Source organism: Rutilus rutilus, assembly GCF_951802725.1.
Source record: "Rutilus rutilus genome assembly, chromosome: 24".
NCBI classification, from domain to species: domain Eukaryota; kingdom Metazoa; phylum Chordata; class Actinopteri; order Cypriniformes; family Leuciscidae; genus Rutilus; species Rutilus rutilus.
Window position 1 is genome coordinate 1,869,284 of NC_140228.1, and position 14,111 is coordinate 1,883,394.

Sequence of the window (14,111 nt, forward strand, 5' to 3'; positions counted from 1 at the left end):
TATGTCATGCAACTAAAAGTAAATGTTCTTAACCTGCATAAACTGCTGTTTCCAACTTGTGTATATCAAAATGTGGCAAACAACTTTGCGTATAAATCAGATAACGTCCTATAATATATCCTAATAATCAATACATATTTGTATACCAATATTTAGGGATGTATAAGGTTATCCCGACTGTTTGTTTTTCTTCTTAACAGGTCTTGAAGGTCTTAACATCATAAAGCCAGTTGGACCCATTCATTACTAGGACCTTGGGGGGTGGGGGTCAGTGATTATTTCTGGTTAGCACCTCAGTGTTGGGTCAAGCAGATGTTTTTTCAAGGTTTTGAGTTTAAAAAAAAGTGAAATTATTTGTGGCATGTTGCTTACAGGATTTTAGTGGTTTGCACGAGTACCTAAGTCCTTTACACTGGATTAACAGGAGATCTGGAGAACCTGCACATCCTGTCTCTTTTCCTTTAGCTGCCAGGTCCATCTCTTGCTATGACGAGGTGGAACATTCCCATCCACACTCTTCCCTGAGACGGAGGCGGTTCATTCTCAGCTGTTTAGGCCCTTTGTCGTCTCAGCTCACCAGAGGGTCAATAACTTGACCCATTGTACTTCATGACCACTGAGCAGGCTATTAATGGAGACTAAGTCTGTTTGATTTACTTGGACAAGTGTCCAATGGATGTCACATGATGCTTTTGCTCCTTTGATTGAGTTGCTTGTCATTTGTTCGTTATCCCTTGTTCGAGCCAGCTGGATCATGGAGACAGAGAATCAGAGAAAACAGGTATTAATATTTGCATTTATCTATCTATCTATCTATCTATCTATCTATCTATCTATCTATCTATCTATCTATCTATCTATCTGTCTATCTATCTGTCTATCTATCTATCTATCTATCTGTCTATCTATCTATCTATCTATCTATCTATCTATCTATCTATCTATCTATCTATCTCTCTGTATTTTATTGTTCTTCACAATTAGGCAAATTAGCATGACTTTTGACCTCTGCTCTACAAATGTTTCTTTTTTCCTTACTCTCTTGACCCTGGTTTTTCTGCCTCCCCTCAGCCACACACAAACACTGTGCTCCCTGCAGGAGAAGATCCAACTCATCTCTGAAGCACAGATGAAGGTAATGCAAAGCAATGCTTTTTTGTTTTGATTTTTAGTTGCTCAGTGTTGTAATTGACATGAAAAGTGTTTTAAGGATCATATTTCATAAATACTGAATGAAACTGTTTAATAAACTAAAAACAACCACATGTTCATAATATGTGAGAACCATTGAAGTAGTAAAATGACATGAATTAATCATTACAAAATATCTGCATTCACCAAGCGTGAAATGACTGGATCATACTTCACACCAAAAAAGAATAATGTTTGCATTAAGAAATTAGCCTTTAAATGTTTAAATTCCTAGCTGCTTTCTTTAATGTGAAAAATATTGCCGTAATATGGAAAAGTTATTTAAAATGTAAAGTATGTTTTTAAAGTACAATCAAAATCTTTATCATTATAGTATCTGTACTGAATTTATTTTACACTGATGTATTCGGATGTTATCCAAATTAAGTCACAATTAGTTAATGAACTAATCATTTACAAAACATGACTATACATTCATAAATTATTAATACGTGACAATTAATATGTACAACAATTTACAAATGTGTTGTAAGTTATCTTAAAAAATTGTAAATCATGAAATAATCAAACAGATCATTAGTATATGGTTAATTTTGAACAGACCAGCTTACAACTTCATGATACATCAATAAAGTATATACTGAGGATTTACTGATGGTTTGTTCATCATTTGTTCATGATTAACCATTTTTATTAAGATAATGATACTAAAACAATTTGGTAAATTTTTTATAAGTATTCAGCAATAAAGTACTTACAAATAATTTGCAAACTATTAGTTTATAGTTTATTCATACTTTATATATATATATGTGTGTGTGTATATATACACTCACCTAAAGGATTATTAGGAACACCTGTTCAATTTCTCATTAATGCAATTATCTAATCAACCAATCACATGGCAGTTGCTTCAATGCATTTAGGGGTGTGGTCCTGGTCAAGACAATCTCCTGAACTCCAAACTGAATGTCAGAATGGGAAAGAAAGGTGATTTAAGCAATTTTGAGCGTGGCATGGTTGTTGGTGCCAGAGGGGCCGGTCTGAGTATTTCACAATCTGCTCAGTTACTGGGATTTTCACGCACAACCATTTCTAGGGTTTACAAAGAATGGTGTGAAAAGGGAAAAACATCCAGTATGCGGCAGTCCTGTGGGCGAAAATGCCTTGTTGATGCTAGAGGTCAGAGGAGAATGGGCCGACTCATTCAAGCTGATAGAAGAGCAACTTTGACTGAAATAACCACTTGTTACAACCAAGGTATGCAGCAAAGCATTTGTGAAGCCACAACACGCACAACCTTGAGGCGGATGGGCTACAACAGCAGAGGACCCCACCGGGTACCACTCATCTCCACTACAAATAGGAAAAAGAGGCTACAATTTGCACGAGCTCACCAAAATTGGACAGTTGAAGACTGGAAAAATGTTGCCTGGTCTGATGAGTCTCGATTTCTGTTGAGACATTCAGATGGCAGAGTCAGAATTTGGCGTAAACAGAATGAGAACATGGATCCATCATGCCTTGTTATCACTGTGCAGGCTGGTGGTGGTGGTGTAATGGTGTGGGGGATGTTTTCTTGGCACACTTTAGGCCCCTTAGTGCCAATTGGGCATCGTTTAAATGCCACGGCCTACCTGAGCATTGTTTCTGACCATGTCCATCCCTTTATGACCACCATGTACCCATCCTCTGATGGCTACTTCCAGCAGGATAATGCACCATGTCACAAAGCTCGAATCATTTCAAATTGGTTTCTTGAACATGACAATGAGTTCACTGTACTAAAATGGCCCCCACAGTCACCAGATCTCAACCCAATAGAGCATCTTTGGGATGTGGTGGAACGGGAGCTTCGTGCCCTGGATGTGCATCCCACAAATCTCCATCAACTGCAAGATGCTATCCTATCAATATGGGCCAACATTTCTAAAGAATGCTTTCAGCACCTTGTTGAATCAATGCCACGTAGAATTAAGGCAGTTCTGAAGGCGAAAGGGGGTCAAACACAGTATTAGTATGGTGTTCCTAATAATCCTTTAGGTGAGTGTAGTTTGTACTGCAATGTATATATATGTATGTATATATGTATATACCACATATGCCATTGTGTGTTTGTATTTAATGTATTTGTAAACATTTTAATGGCATAATGAATGCCATTAATGTTAAATATAGGTTAGTTTAAAGCACTTAATTTAATGGCATTTTCCCATTTTTCATGACCTAATCCAAAGTGAGAACTATTTACTCTTAATTAACAATTAACAATTCCTTTCCTACGAGCTAATTAAACAATAATAATTGTGTTAATTACAGTGACAATGAATAGAGAAGTCACTATCTGTACATAGCCTATTAATATATTAACCATGTAGAGACTAAAATATATAAACTATGAATAAACTATAGTTTGTTAATAATTTGTAAGTATGTTATTACTGTATACTTATTATAAAGTGTTACCAAATTGTTTTAGTATCGTTATCTCAATAAACAATGGTTAATGATGAACAAACCATTAGTAAATCATTAGTATATAATTTGTTGATGTATCGTGAAGTTGTAAGCTGGTCTGTGTTCAAAAGCATGACTTATAGTCAAAGGATTCCAGTGGGTTATGTTAAATCCTTTCACTCGTCAGCACAGACTTGTGTTCTGGTTGGAGTGTATGGGATCTAACGATAATGTGAACCTGTTTTACCTAAGCCCACATGCAGGTGCACAGGGGTTAAAGACTCCATGTGTGTCAGAGAAGACAGCTGTCTCTACCCTCCCTAGTCAGCACTTACATTGCAGTACAAACTACAATGTGTTCAACACTTGTTATAGATGATGTGTAAATGCAAGAATAAATCATAAACAAAGCTTTCTGCATGCACTAATCTAAAGTGTAACTATTCATCACTTGTAAATGTGTTAACTATCATTTGTAGATCTTTCTTACCTGTTACAAATTATGTGAATATGTATACAAGTCTTTTATAACACGCTTGCGAATGGCGAATTAAAAACGATGCAGCAAAGCGCCATTTTAACAATATATTTTTTTAAATGTATCACTTACCCTTATCTTGCTCACGTTTTCCCTCTATTTTCCTCTTCTCTGCTCCAGATTGATAGTGTCGCCGCCTCTTCTTCATTTTCAAACAACGCACATGACTGGCACAAGAAACTTTATAAAAATGATTATTACCATGCATTTCTGTCTGAACGTCTGGTATGGGGCCCCCTGGTGGCCATGAGGGCCCTATGCAAACACTTATATCGCTTATTAGGTAGGGCCGGCACTGCTTGCATCTTACATATTTGTGCTTTTGAACATAGACCAGCTTACAACGTCAAGATACATCAATAAATTATATACTGATCATCTACTAATGTTTTTTCATTAAGTGATTAATAGTATATCAACTAATAACTTATTCACCATCTACTAATGATTTACAAAAAAATGTAAGATAACTTGCATAACGAACTTTGTAAATCGTTAGCATAACACTTATTAATCATTTATGAAGGTATAGTCATGTTTTGTAAATGATTACAGGGTTTTTCCTGGGTCAAAAATGGTCTTCAGTGGTGGCTGACAAACATGGTCATCCACACACACAGTAAAAAGTACATTACCCACATGATCTGTGAGCCCACGACTGACGCTATATTTATTACCCGTCACTCTCCCTGTCATTGTTTCTTGCCCTCTTTGCAAAAAAGCTGTGATTTTTCCACTGGCTTTCATAGCTTTGGAAGTTAAGATCCTTCTTTGCTAGACTTGATAATTATTTTGATGTCTATATATATATATATACTGTATATTGAAAAGTAGCATTAAAAAGTTTATTTGAACTAATAGTCAAATGTTCTACCATATACAATTGAATAAAATTAGCAGCTATCTAACAACAAATTGCTTTGTGCTTTGTTCTGGTTTCAACTCACTCCAGTCTAAACTAAATGAATTTTAGGTAATATTCTACTGTGGATTATTAAGGCTAAATCTTACTAACCACTCTTGCTAAATTGGGTAAGCACACTTACGTTCTCATTTCAGAGGTGTTCTGAGTAAATATTTTTTTCTGATTCAGACAGTGATGTCTTGTGAGTTCAGTGTTGGACAAATCAGTTGTTTTAACCATTCATTAAAATTAATCGTTAAAAGTCATTAGGTCACGAATTGGACATTAGCGGACGAGGACACGTGTGCTAATCCTGTGAGGATATCCCAAGAGATTTGAGTCAACACAAAAAACAAGGAAATGATTTTTTTTTTTTCATTTATTGAAATTGTGGTTTATGTCAGCTGCATATGCGGAACGTTTGTCAGAGAAGGCAACGTTTCTTGAGCATTATTCACACCCACTGGTATTTCAGAAAAAAAATTCTCTAAATGTGCCACGTAAAACAAGGATTCGTTTTCTGACCTTTTACCACTGTGTCAGTTGATTTAGATTATTATGTGTGAGAGAGCAAAGACTGTGCTTAGTTTGGAGACAGAGAGAGTGCACAGGGGGAGAGGCACTCTCTCTGCTCGTTCTCTCCCTCAGTTAACTTGCACCTTGTCACAAGCACCACTCATAAATAGTGACAAATATCAATTTAAATTTATCTGCTGATATTGATAGCCGATTATTCAGAATGATATAGGCCGATACCGATAGTTTGATTTTTCCCAAATAATGCTGCAAACTACACAGGGAACCCTTTATTTGGTACATTATAATATTAGAGGTTAAAATTAACACCAGAGCTATTCAACTGCTATTTATTTCCAGATATAATATTTACATTCAAATAAAAACTGAAATGTTTGTATACAACTCGGTTGCAAATAAGGTAGTTTTCATTAAAGGTAGGGTAGGTAATCCTGTTCAGAAACACTTTTTTTTATACTGGGTGAAATGGTCCTTCCATCCTGATAGTAGTCAATACATTATGTGTTTAGAAAAAGGAATGAAAAAAATCAGACCTCTGTAGCAGCTGCAGGACAGTAAAAACTCTGACCAATCACTGCCATTCGGTGCGAATGTAAAGAACCAATCAGATGCCTTCATGTCTCGTGCCCGAGCCCCACTGCGCGCGCTGCCCTGCGTGCACTCATCACATGTCACCTTTCCGGAAATATTCAGCTCAAAGCACCTGCATGCAGTCAGCGAAGGCAAACAAGGCAAAAACTACTTCCTCGGACCCTGCCCGCACTCTTGAACGACCTCCTCTGCTTCGCCCTCAACCCCGGACCTGTCCTCGAACCGACGATGCGGTACTTGTCTCCGGACTCGGAGTGTATGTTAGTCTTCATTAGAGTCAACAATGTTTTCATCATGGAAACTCTTACATGCAAAACACCGTATATGTTATGAATCTAACACGAAATTCACCTTCATCACAGTGTAACTGATGGTAATGGAAAAACGTGTATCAATGCAACCTGTTTTTAGTTTTGCCTTATAAATATAGCTCGTTACCGAATGAAACTTTACCATTATCGATATGCTAGCTTGATAGTGAGTACTAAAAGAAATCTTATTTGTTTATATTCATAGTGATAAAGTTAGGTATTTTATTACATGTGATTCTGACATGATGTCACTGTATGTACTGCGCTCCTTCCTCTCCACTCGTCTCAGGTAATAAATGCGTCTTCCAGCTGAGCCTGAGCGTTTGGCGTCGCGCGTTCATGTGTTTTGGGGGCGTGGCTTTGGAAGGAGCTCAGAAGGGAGGGGGTGGGAGTGAATGGAAATAATGAGCTGTGTTTATTGCAGATTAAAAGGTCTACAGTCACTCGATTTTTATATTTTCTTTTTCAGAGTACTTACATTTTAATTATGTATTGGTATATAAAGACAGTTTAAACAAATTTGGAATGTTTTTTTTTTAGAAAAAAGATTACCTACCCTACCTTTAAAGAGCGCGATGGATTATAGGGCGATAGAAGTTCCGTTAAATACCCAGGAGCTAAACCATTTAGGGCTTTATAGGTCAGTAGTAATACTTTGTAATTGATACGGAACTTAATAGGTAACCAGTGTAGAGATGATAGAATTGGTGTTATATGATCATATTTTCTTGATCTAGTAAGAACTCTAGCAGCTGCATTTTGGACTAACTGTAGCTTGTTTATTGAGGATGCAGGACAACCGGCTAATAAAGCATTACAGTAATCTAGTCTCGAGGTCATGAATGCATGAACTAACTTTTCTGCATCAGAAACAGATAGCATGTTACGTAGCTTAGCAATGTTTCTAAGGTGGAAAAAGGCTGTTCTTGTAATATATGAAATATGATTTTCGAAAGACAAGTTGCGGTCTAGTATAACACCCAGGTCTTTTACTGTAGTGGATAAAGTAACAGGACACCCTTCTAAATTAAAGTTGTATTGTAAGAGGTTTTGTGGGCAGTTTTTAGGACCAATAAGTAATACCTCCGTTTTATCTGAATTTAGTAGCAGAAAATTACACGTCATCCAGTATTTTATATCTTTAACACACTCTGTCAATTTAGATAATTTAGTGTTTTCATCTGGTCGTGATGAAATATATAATTGAGTGTCATCAGCATAACAGTGGAAATTAATTCCATGTTTTCTTATAATATTACCAAGTGGCAGCATATATATTGAGAATAGCAAAGGGCCTAACACAGATCCTTGCGGCACTCCATAGTTTACTGACGTTATCTATTATTTTTCCCCATTTAAACAGACAAAATGGTAGCGGTCTGATAAGTACGATCTAAACCAGCTTAATGCCTGTCCATGAACACCAGTGTAGTTTTGTAGTCGATCTAAGAGTGTTTTGTGATCTATAGTGTCGAACACAGCGCTAAGATCGAGTAAAACTAGTATTGAGATACAGCCTTGGTCAGAAGCTAGAAGTAAATAATTTGTAATTTTAACGAGCGCAGTTTCTGTGCTATGATGCGGCCTGAATCCTGACTGAAATTTTTCAGATATCATTTTCTTGCAAGAAAGAGCACAATTGAGCGGACACAACTTTTTCTAGTATTTTAGACATAAATGGAAGATTTGAAATGAGTCTGTAATTTGCTAGGTTATTATGATCCAGTGTTTCCTCTATGTTGATTAGTTAATGGCGCCCCGCCACGGCAAAATTTTTGCCGCCACGGTAACGTTAGGGCTCTACAGTGCGACCATTTCACTCGCATTTGCGCCTAAATATGTCTGTGTGCGACCATGAAAAGATATTTAGGCGCACTTGTGCGACTGACCCGATCGAAGATTTTTTTTTGGCGGCCGCCAAAGCGAATTTTTGTCCCGCCAAAGTCTTATTTGACCGGTGTGTAATGTAGATAAACTGCTGCGCTTGTGACAGCTGGGCGAGAGAGAGCGAGAGCGCGCGCCCTCTGATCGCGTGCGCGCGAGCACTCTCTTTGCGAAGCAAGGTTCCACGTTTTAATGAATGGTTAAACGGACTGATCTTTCCAACACTGAACTCACGAGACGTCTGAATCGGTGTATAACAGATCGGTAACACTTTACAATAAGGTTCCATTTATTAAACTCTAGGTATAACTACATTAGTTAACATTAACTTTTAATAAACTGCACTTCTACAGAATGTATATTAATCTTTGCTAATGTTCATTTCAACATTTAATAGCCTACATTATTGAAATCAAAAGTTGTATTTGTTAACATTTAGTTAATGCACTGTGAATTAACATGAACAAACAATAAACAGCTGTATTTTTATTAAGATTAATAAAGATGAATACATTCAGTTACATGTATTGCTCATGGTTCATGTTAGTAATAAACTAATGTTAAATCAAACCATATTGTAAAGTGTTTCAAAAAAATTACAGAACACCTTAAAATAAGAACGTAAGGTGTGTAACCCTTTAGTACAGCCTATATGGTTAGCAAGATTTAGCCTTAATAAACTACAGCATTTACAACTGAATGGTATTCAATTGTAGATGGTAGAAAATATGACTATTAGTTAAAATAAACTTTTTAATGCTACTTTTTCTCCCTGCTTTTTTATATTGATATGATTATATACCAAAATAATCTATTAAAGAAGGATTTTATCTTACAAAGCTATGAAATCCAGAGGTAAAATCACAGCTTTTTTTTTTTTTTTTTTTTTTTTTTTAAGTGTAACACTTAAAAAAAAAAAAAAAAAAAAAGCTGTGATTTTACCTCTGGATTTCATAGCTTTGTAAAATAAAATCCTTCTTCCGTCCAAACAACCGGTGGTGGTTGTCCGGACAGACCTGCCCCCACTGCTAAAAAAAATCCTAAAGGAAACACTGTGATCTAATTGTGGTTTCTTAATGAGAGGTTTTATAACTGCCAACTTGAATATTCTTGGAACATGACCTAAAGATAAAGACGAGTTAATAATATTGAGAAGAGGCTCTTCCACTACAGGTAACACTTCTTTCAGTAGTTTAGTGGGTATTGGATCTAATAAACATGTTGTTGGTTATGAGCCTTTCATTCAGGTGTACCACAAGTAAAGAATGTGAGGGCTTATTTTGTATGCATGCAAATTGCATAATATCCATGGTAAACATTTCTAGTAACTATGCAGTTAATTCTCATACTGTATTTTCAGAATGTTTTGGAATATATCCTCTCCCCAAATGTGACACTAATAAACAACTATAATAAATAATTTAATGAGAAGGTTTATATTGACCTATTAAGATGTTGCTTACATCTACCTTGTAAATATGTTTTGCTATTTTATTAAACAGTTTTCACATATAAATCAACAACAATTAAAATTTTAACAATATTTCAAGTGTAATCTTTATTTTTTAAAAGTATACATCGATTTTAGCATACGTATTTCAAAGTTAAGGACTCATTAGTTTGAATATCGGAACAAACACTATAATAACATCTTAGTTGATAATTCAATATTCCTATTTTTAACACAACATCACATACTGTATATTTAACATATGAGCAGAAATATTTGCATATAAATGTTAATTTGCAGTTTAATACGTTGCTTATACAAAGACATTTTATTTCAACATATTTCAGTCGATTTTTACTCATCTCAGTATAGCAATATAGTTTGGTAAAAGCTCAACTAGTAGATGTGTTCATGTAAAAAATTTTTTTTACAGTTTACAGCTGTAGTAAACATCTGTGCCGTTCATTCATTCACACACAGACACTCGATTCATATTTAAATAGTCCTTTTGCAGTTTACCGACACTATTGTCGGTATTAGACAGATTTCTCACTTAATGGAAATGGGTTTTGACCAGGTCTCCTCACCCCTGTTACAGCCCACCCCCCCACCTTTCAATTCATATCCACTTCATACTTATTTACTGCTGGGCTTAAAGAAATGAATGTGTTGTGCCATTGTCAATCCACTGATGTTCATCCTAACAAACTCTTCCTGGAAATTTTTTAATTATTTATAATTTTATAATATTAATATTATTATAATATTATAATAATCGGTACTGTCTGTATTATTGCAATTAGAACAAAGAATAAAAAACTTACTACAGTCCCCTGAATAGCTGGATCCGTTGTTCCTTGATGTGAAACTAAATTATTCCTAAGGATTATTCCTCACAGCAAAGCAAGACGACATAAAGTGCATGAGTCTGATAAAACTCGCGGTGTGTTTTATCTAGCTGATGTGGGCGTTCACAGGTTTGTTTGGATTGCCTCAGATCATTTGCGTTTGAATAGCGCGCACTCTTCGTGGGCGGGGTCACATTAAAACTTAATGAGCTGAGATGAGAACAGCTGACATCTCTCTCTTTTCAAACAGATTACATAAACTGAGAATATTTGTTTTTTATATAAATAACTTCATTTAAAATAAGAGAATTCAAGCTTCATGCCTGTGTGTCTGTATGCCTGTTTGACTGAGTATTCGCTGAGTTATAGTTAATTTTCGGACGTGTTTCAGATTGGACTTCACTGACAGAGAGAAGGCAGAACTCGCATCATGTTTATTTTTCTTTATTTGGCAAAAAGCACAACACTTTGTTTTTATTGTGAGTATTCACAAATATAATAGAAACTTAACAGGATCGAATGATGTATAACACAAGTATGTAAGATCAAAATCGACGGAGTATTTTGAGTCTCTTTTGCACTGATAAGAAAAAAAGCGAGCCGATCACGCCGGCGTGATTGCCGACCCCAGGGTGTTAAAGCTGTATTTTGTTGTTTTATTAATATTAATGACACAGACAATACTAGGAATATTAAGTGTGTGCTGTCACTTTAAGACCGACTGCACGGACCAAAAAAAACAGACAAACATCCGTTTCTATCTTAACTGTTCACTCATGACATAAACGAGAGAATACTTGCAGAGACGGGTATTTAGACATCATTTTGTTTATGTGTCCGTTCAAGTGCAAGGAAACGCAAAAGAAGAATAAATTCGGTGTTTGAGCGCTGTTTGAAATGCGCCTCTCTCTCTCTCTCTCTCTCTCTCTCTCTCTCTCTCTCTCTGCAAGCACTTCGGGTGTGTGTGTCTGTGCACACAGATAACACGTGAGTCCCGATTTTCACCTCCTCTGCGTTTAAAATTGTTTAAATGTGTAAATTGGCTAGAAAAAACACGTCCAAATTATAAACTTTCACTCTATGATGGTTAAATTTAGCAGTTAATCCAAGAATCACATGCGTGCCGAACCGCAGATCAACTTCGATCCGTTCCACCCCTAGACAGGGCTCCAGACTAACTTTTCCACTGGTTGCACTGGTGCTACCAACTTTCTCAGTTGGTCGCACCAGCATATGATTTGGTCGCACTTTTTTTTTTTTTTGCTACATGCCATGGGATTAATCAATGCATGCTGATGAATAGTGGTCTTAATCTGCTTACCCTAGTTTTGCTCTGATGTAAAAAGACTGACAGTGACACAAGACCTCATGTTAGCAAAATGTTTTAATCTTTTAACTCTCAAAAAAACGATTAAAAAAAACATGTATGTTCTTTAATGTTTGATTATAATTTTACTGTCTTCACATAGGGATGGGAATTGATAAGATTTGATCAATATCAATGCCACTGACGATTCTGCTTATTGATCCGATTCCTTAACGATTCTCTTATCGATTCTCTTATCGATTCTTGATAGCACTGTGTGGAAAAATGTAGTCATATGCTTTTCAAAAAAACAAGTGGTTTTATTTATTTTAAAGCTTAAGCTTGAGTAAGCAAACTGTAGCCTACTTTTTATGTAATTTATGTAATAAATAGAACCTTATTGTAAAGTGTTACTGATTAGTTATACACCGATTCAGACGTCTCCTGAGTTCACTGTTCAAAGGAGTCATTAGTTTGCGAATTGGACGTGTCATGTGCGTTGTGTGATTATCCCAGCAGTTAGGACATAGACATCCAAGATTTCTGTCAACACAGAAAACATTTCATCACTGGATAGTTTTTTTCGTTTATTTAAAGTGTGATTTTTATGTCAGCTGAATGTCCGGAACGCTTTTCAGAGAAGATAAGGCAACTTATTTAGCACAATTCACACCCAGCGGTAATTCAGAAAAAAAAAAAATCTCCGAATGCTCCACATGAAACTTCCGACCTTTTACCACCGTGTTGATTTATTTTGATTAATATGTGCGAGGGAGAGAGAGCAAGACAGCGCTTAGTTTGGAGACGGTGAAGTCTTGTTTACACTTTCGCCTGGCTCCGAAGAGAGAGAGTGCGCGCGCGCGACCGGCTCTCTCTCTCTCTCTCTCTCTGCTCGTTCTTTCACTTAAACATGCGCCCTGTCACAAGCGGAGCAGTTCATCTACATTACTCACCGATCAAATAAGACTTTGGCGGGACAAAAATTCACTTTGGCGGGCGCTAAAACAAGTTCAATGCAGGAAAATCATGCGTGAATTTAACTTAGTAGGCTACATGACCATGCACTCGCACAAATGCGACCACATAAAATTTTAACTCAAACATTCTCAAAAAATAGTCGCATATGCAACCATTTTGGTCGCAGTCTGGAACCCTGCTAGCCATGTCAACCTGTCAACGCCCACATCAGCTTGATAAAATGTTTCAAGTTTAATCAGATTAATGCACTTTACGTCGTCTTAGGACTAGGGCTGGGCGATTTAAATTGTGAGATTGTTATGCGCATCTCGTCAGTAAAGCCGGTTCCTTGATTAGTAGTAAATCGCCATCACCTGCTTTCAGATGGAGCGGCATTTACTACAAAGAGCCGTAGTTAACTGACAAGCTGAGCCATATCGCATTAAAATCGCGGACGTATCGCCAATGTATATTCAAACAAATGAATCCTTAACTTTGAAATCAGTATGATAAACTTTATGCCTTTTACAAAGAAAGATTACACTTGAAATATTGTTAAAATTTTATTTGTTGTTGATTTACCTGTGAAAACTTTTTAATAAAATAGCAAAAAATATATTAGAAATATATAGATCTAGGTTAATATAAGCCTTCTCATTAAATTATTTATTATTGTTTCGTTAGTGACAAAATTGAGGGGAGAAAAATTATTCTTTACAGTATACAGTATAAACACCTTGTTTCTTTGTATGGTTGACCCTACTTCAAATGACAATTTAAGAACATTTAGAGTTTAGTTTGAATTAGATCTTACACTAGACTAGTCTGTGGCACATAGAGTACATTCAGGCAACTGATTTACTGTTGTGTTCAGGATCACGTTGGGATATTGCAATGTCTACATTGTTAAAAAAAAAGACAAAAGAGGATGAGGTATTCATTTTCATGTTTGGTTTATTCTACAGAACTACAGAAGAGATTGTCACAGCAATCAATGTTTAGAGAGATCCATCTTATATTTTCACTCTTCATCAGCCCCCTTCTGATAGGAAGAAAAAAAGAAATAATTGTTAAACGTAAGCTGATCCAGTTCAAAATTAAACTCTACACCGCTAATCAATATTTATGGTATTTTTATTTCTTCAATAGCCACACTTGTTAAATATCAAAATGCAT

At 36.0% G+C, this 14,111-nt stretch overlaps 1 protein-coding gene and 1 long non-coding RNA gene across 5 annotated transcripts in view; one reads left to right on the forward strand and one right to left on the reverse strand.

The window, feature by feature from the left end:
* LOC311283746 (myosin-7-like) overlaps positions 1-14,111 on the reverse strand; it is a 234,498-nt gene that overhangs the window by 208,105 nt on the left and 12,282 nt on the right. For 2 of the 4 annotated variants that reach the window (XM_084398412.1, XM_084398413.1), the window contains exon 39: positions 13,873-13,977. The exons of the other annotated variants lie outside the window; for them this stretch is intronic. In XM_084398412.1, coding sequence (XP_084254538.1) covers positions 13,957-13,977 — 21 coding nt within the window. In that variant the 3' untranslated portion in view covers positions 13,873-13,956. Of the gene's footprint in view, positions 1-13,872; positions 13,978-14,111 lie in introns of those variants that run through there. 4 annotated transcript variants of the gene reach the window in all.
* LOC311283765 lies at positions 721-4,674 on the forward strand. Its single transcript, XR_014626107.1, has 3 exons — positions 721-781; positions 1,072-1,135; positions 4,268-4,674. It is a non-coding gene; the product is annotated as an uncharacterized lncRNA (long non-coding RNA).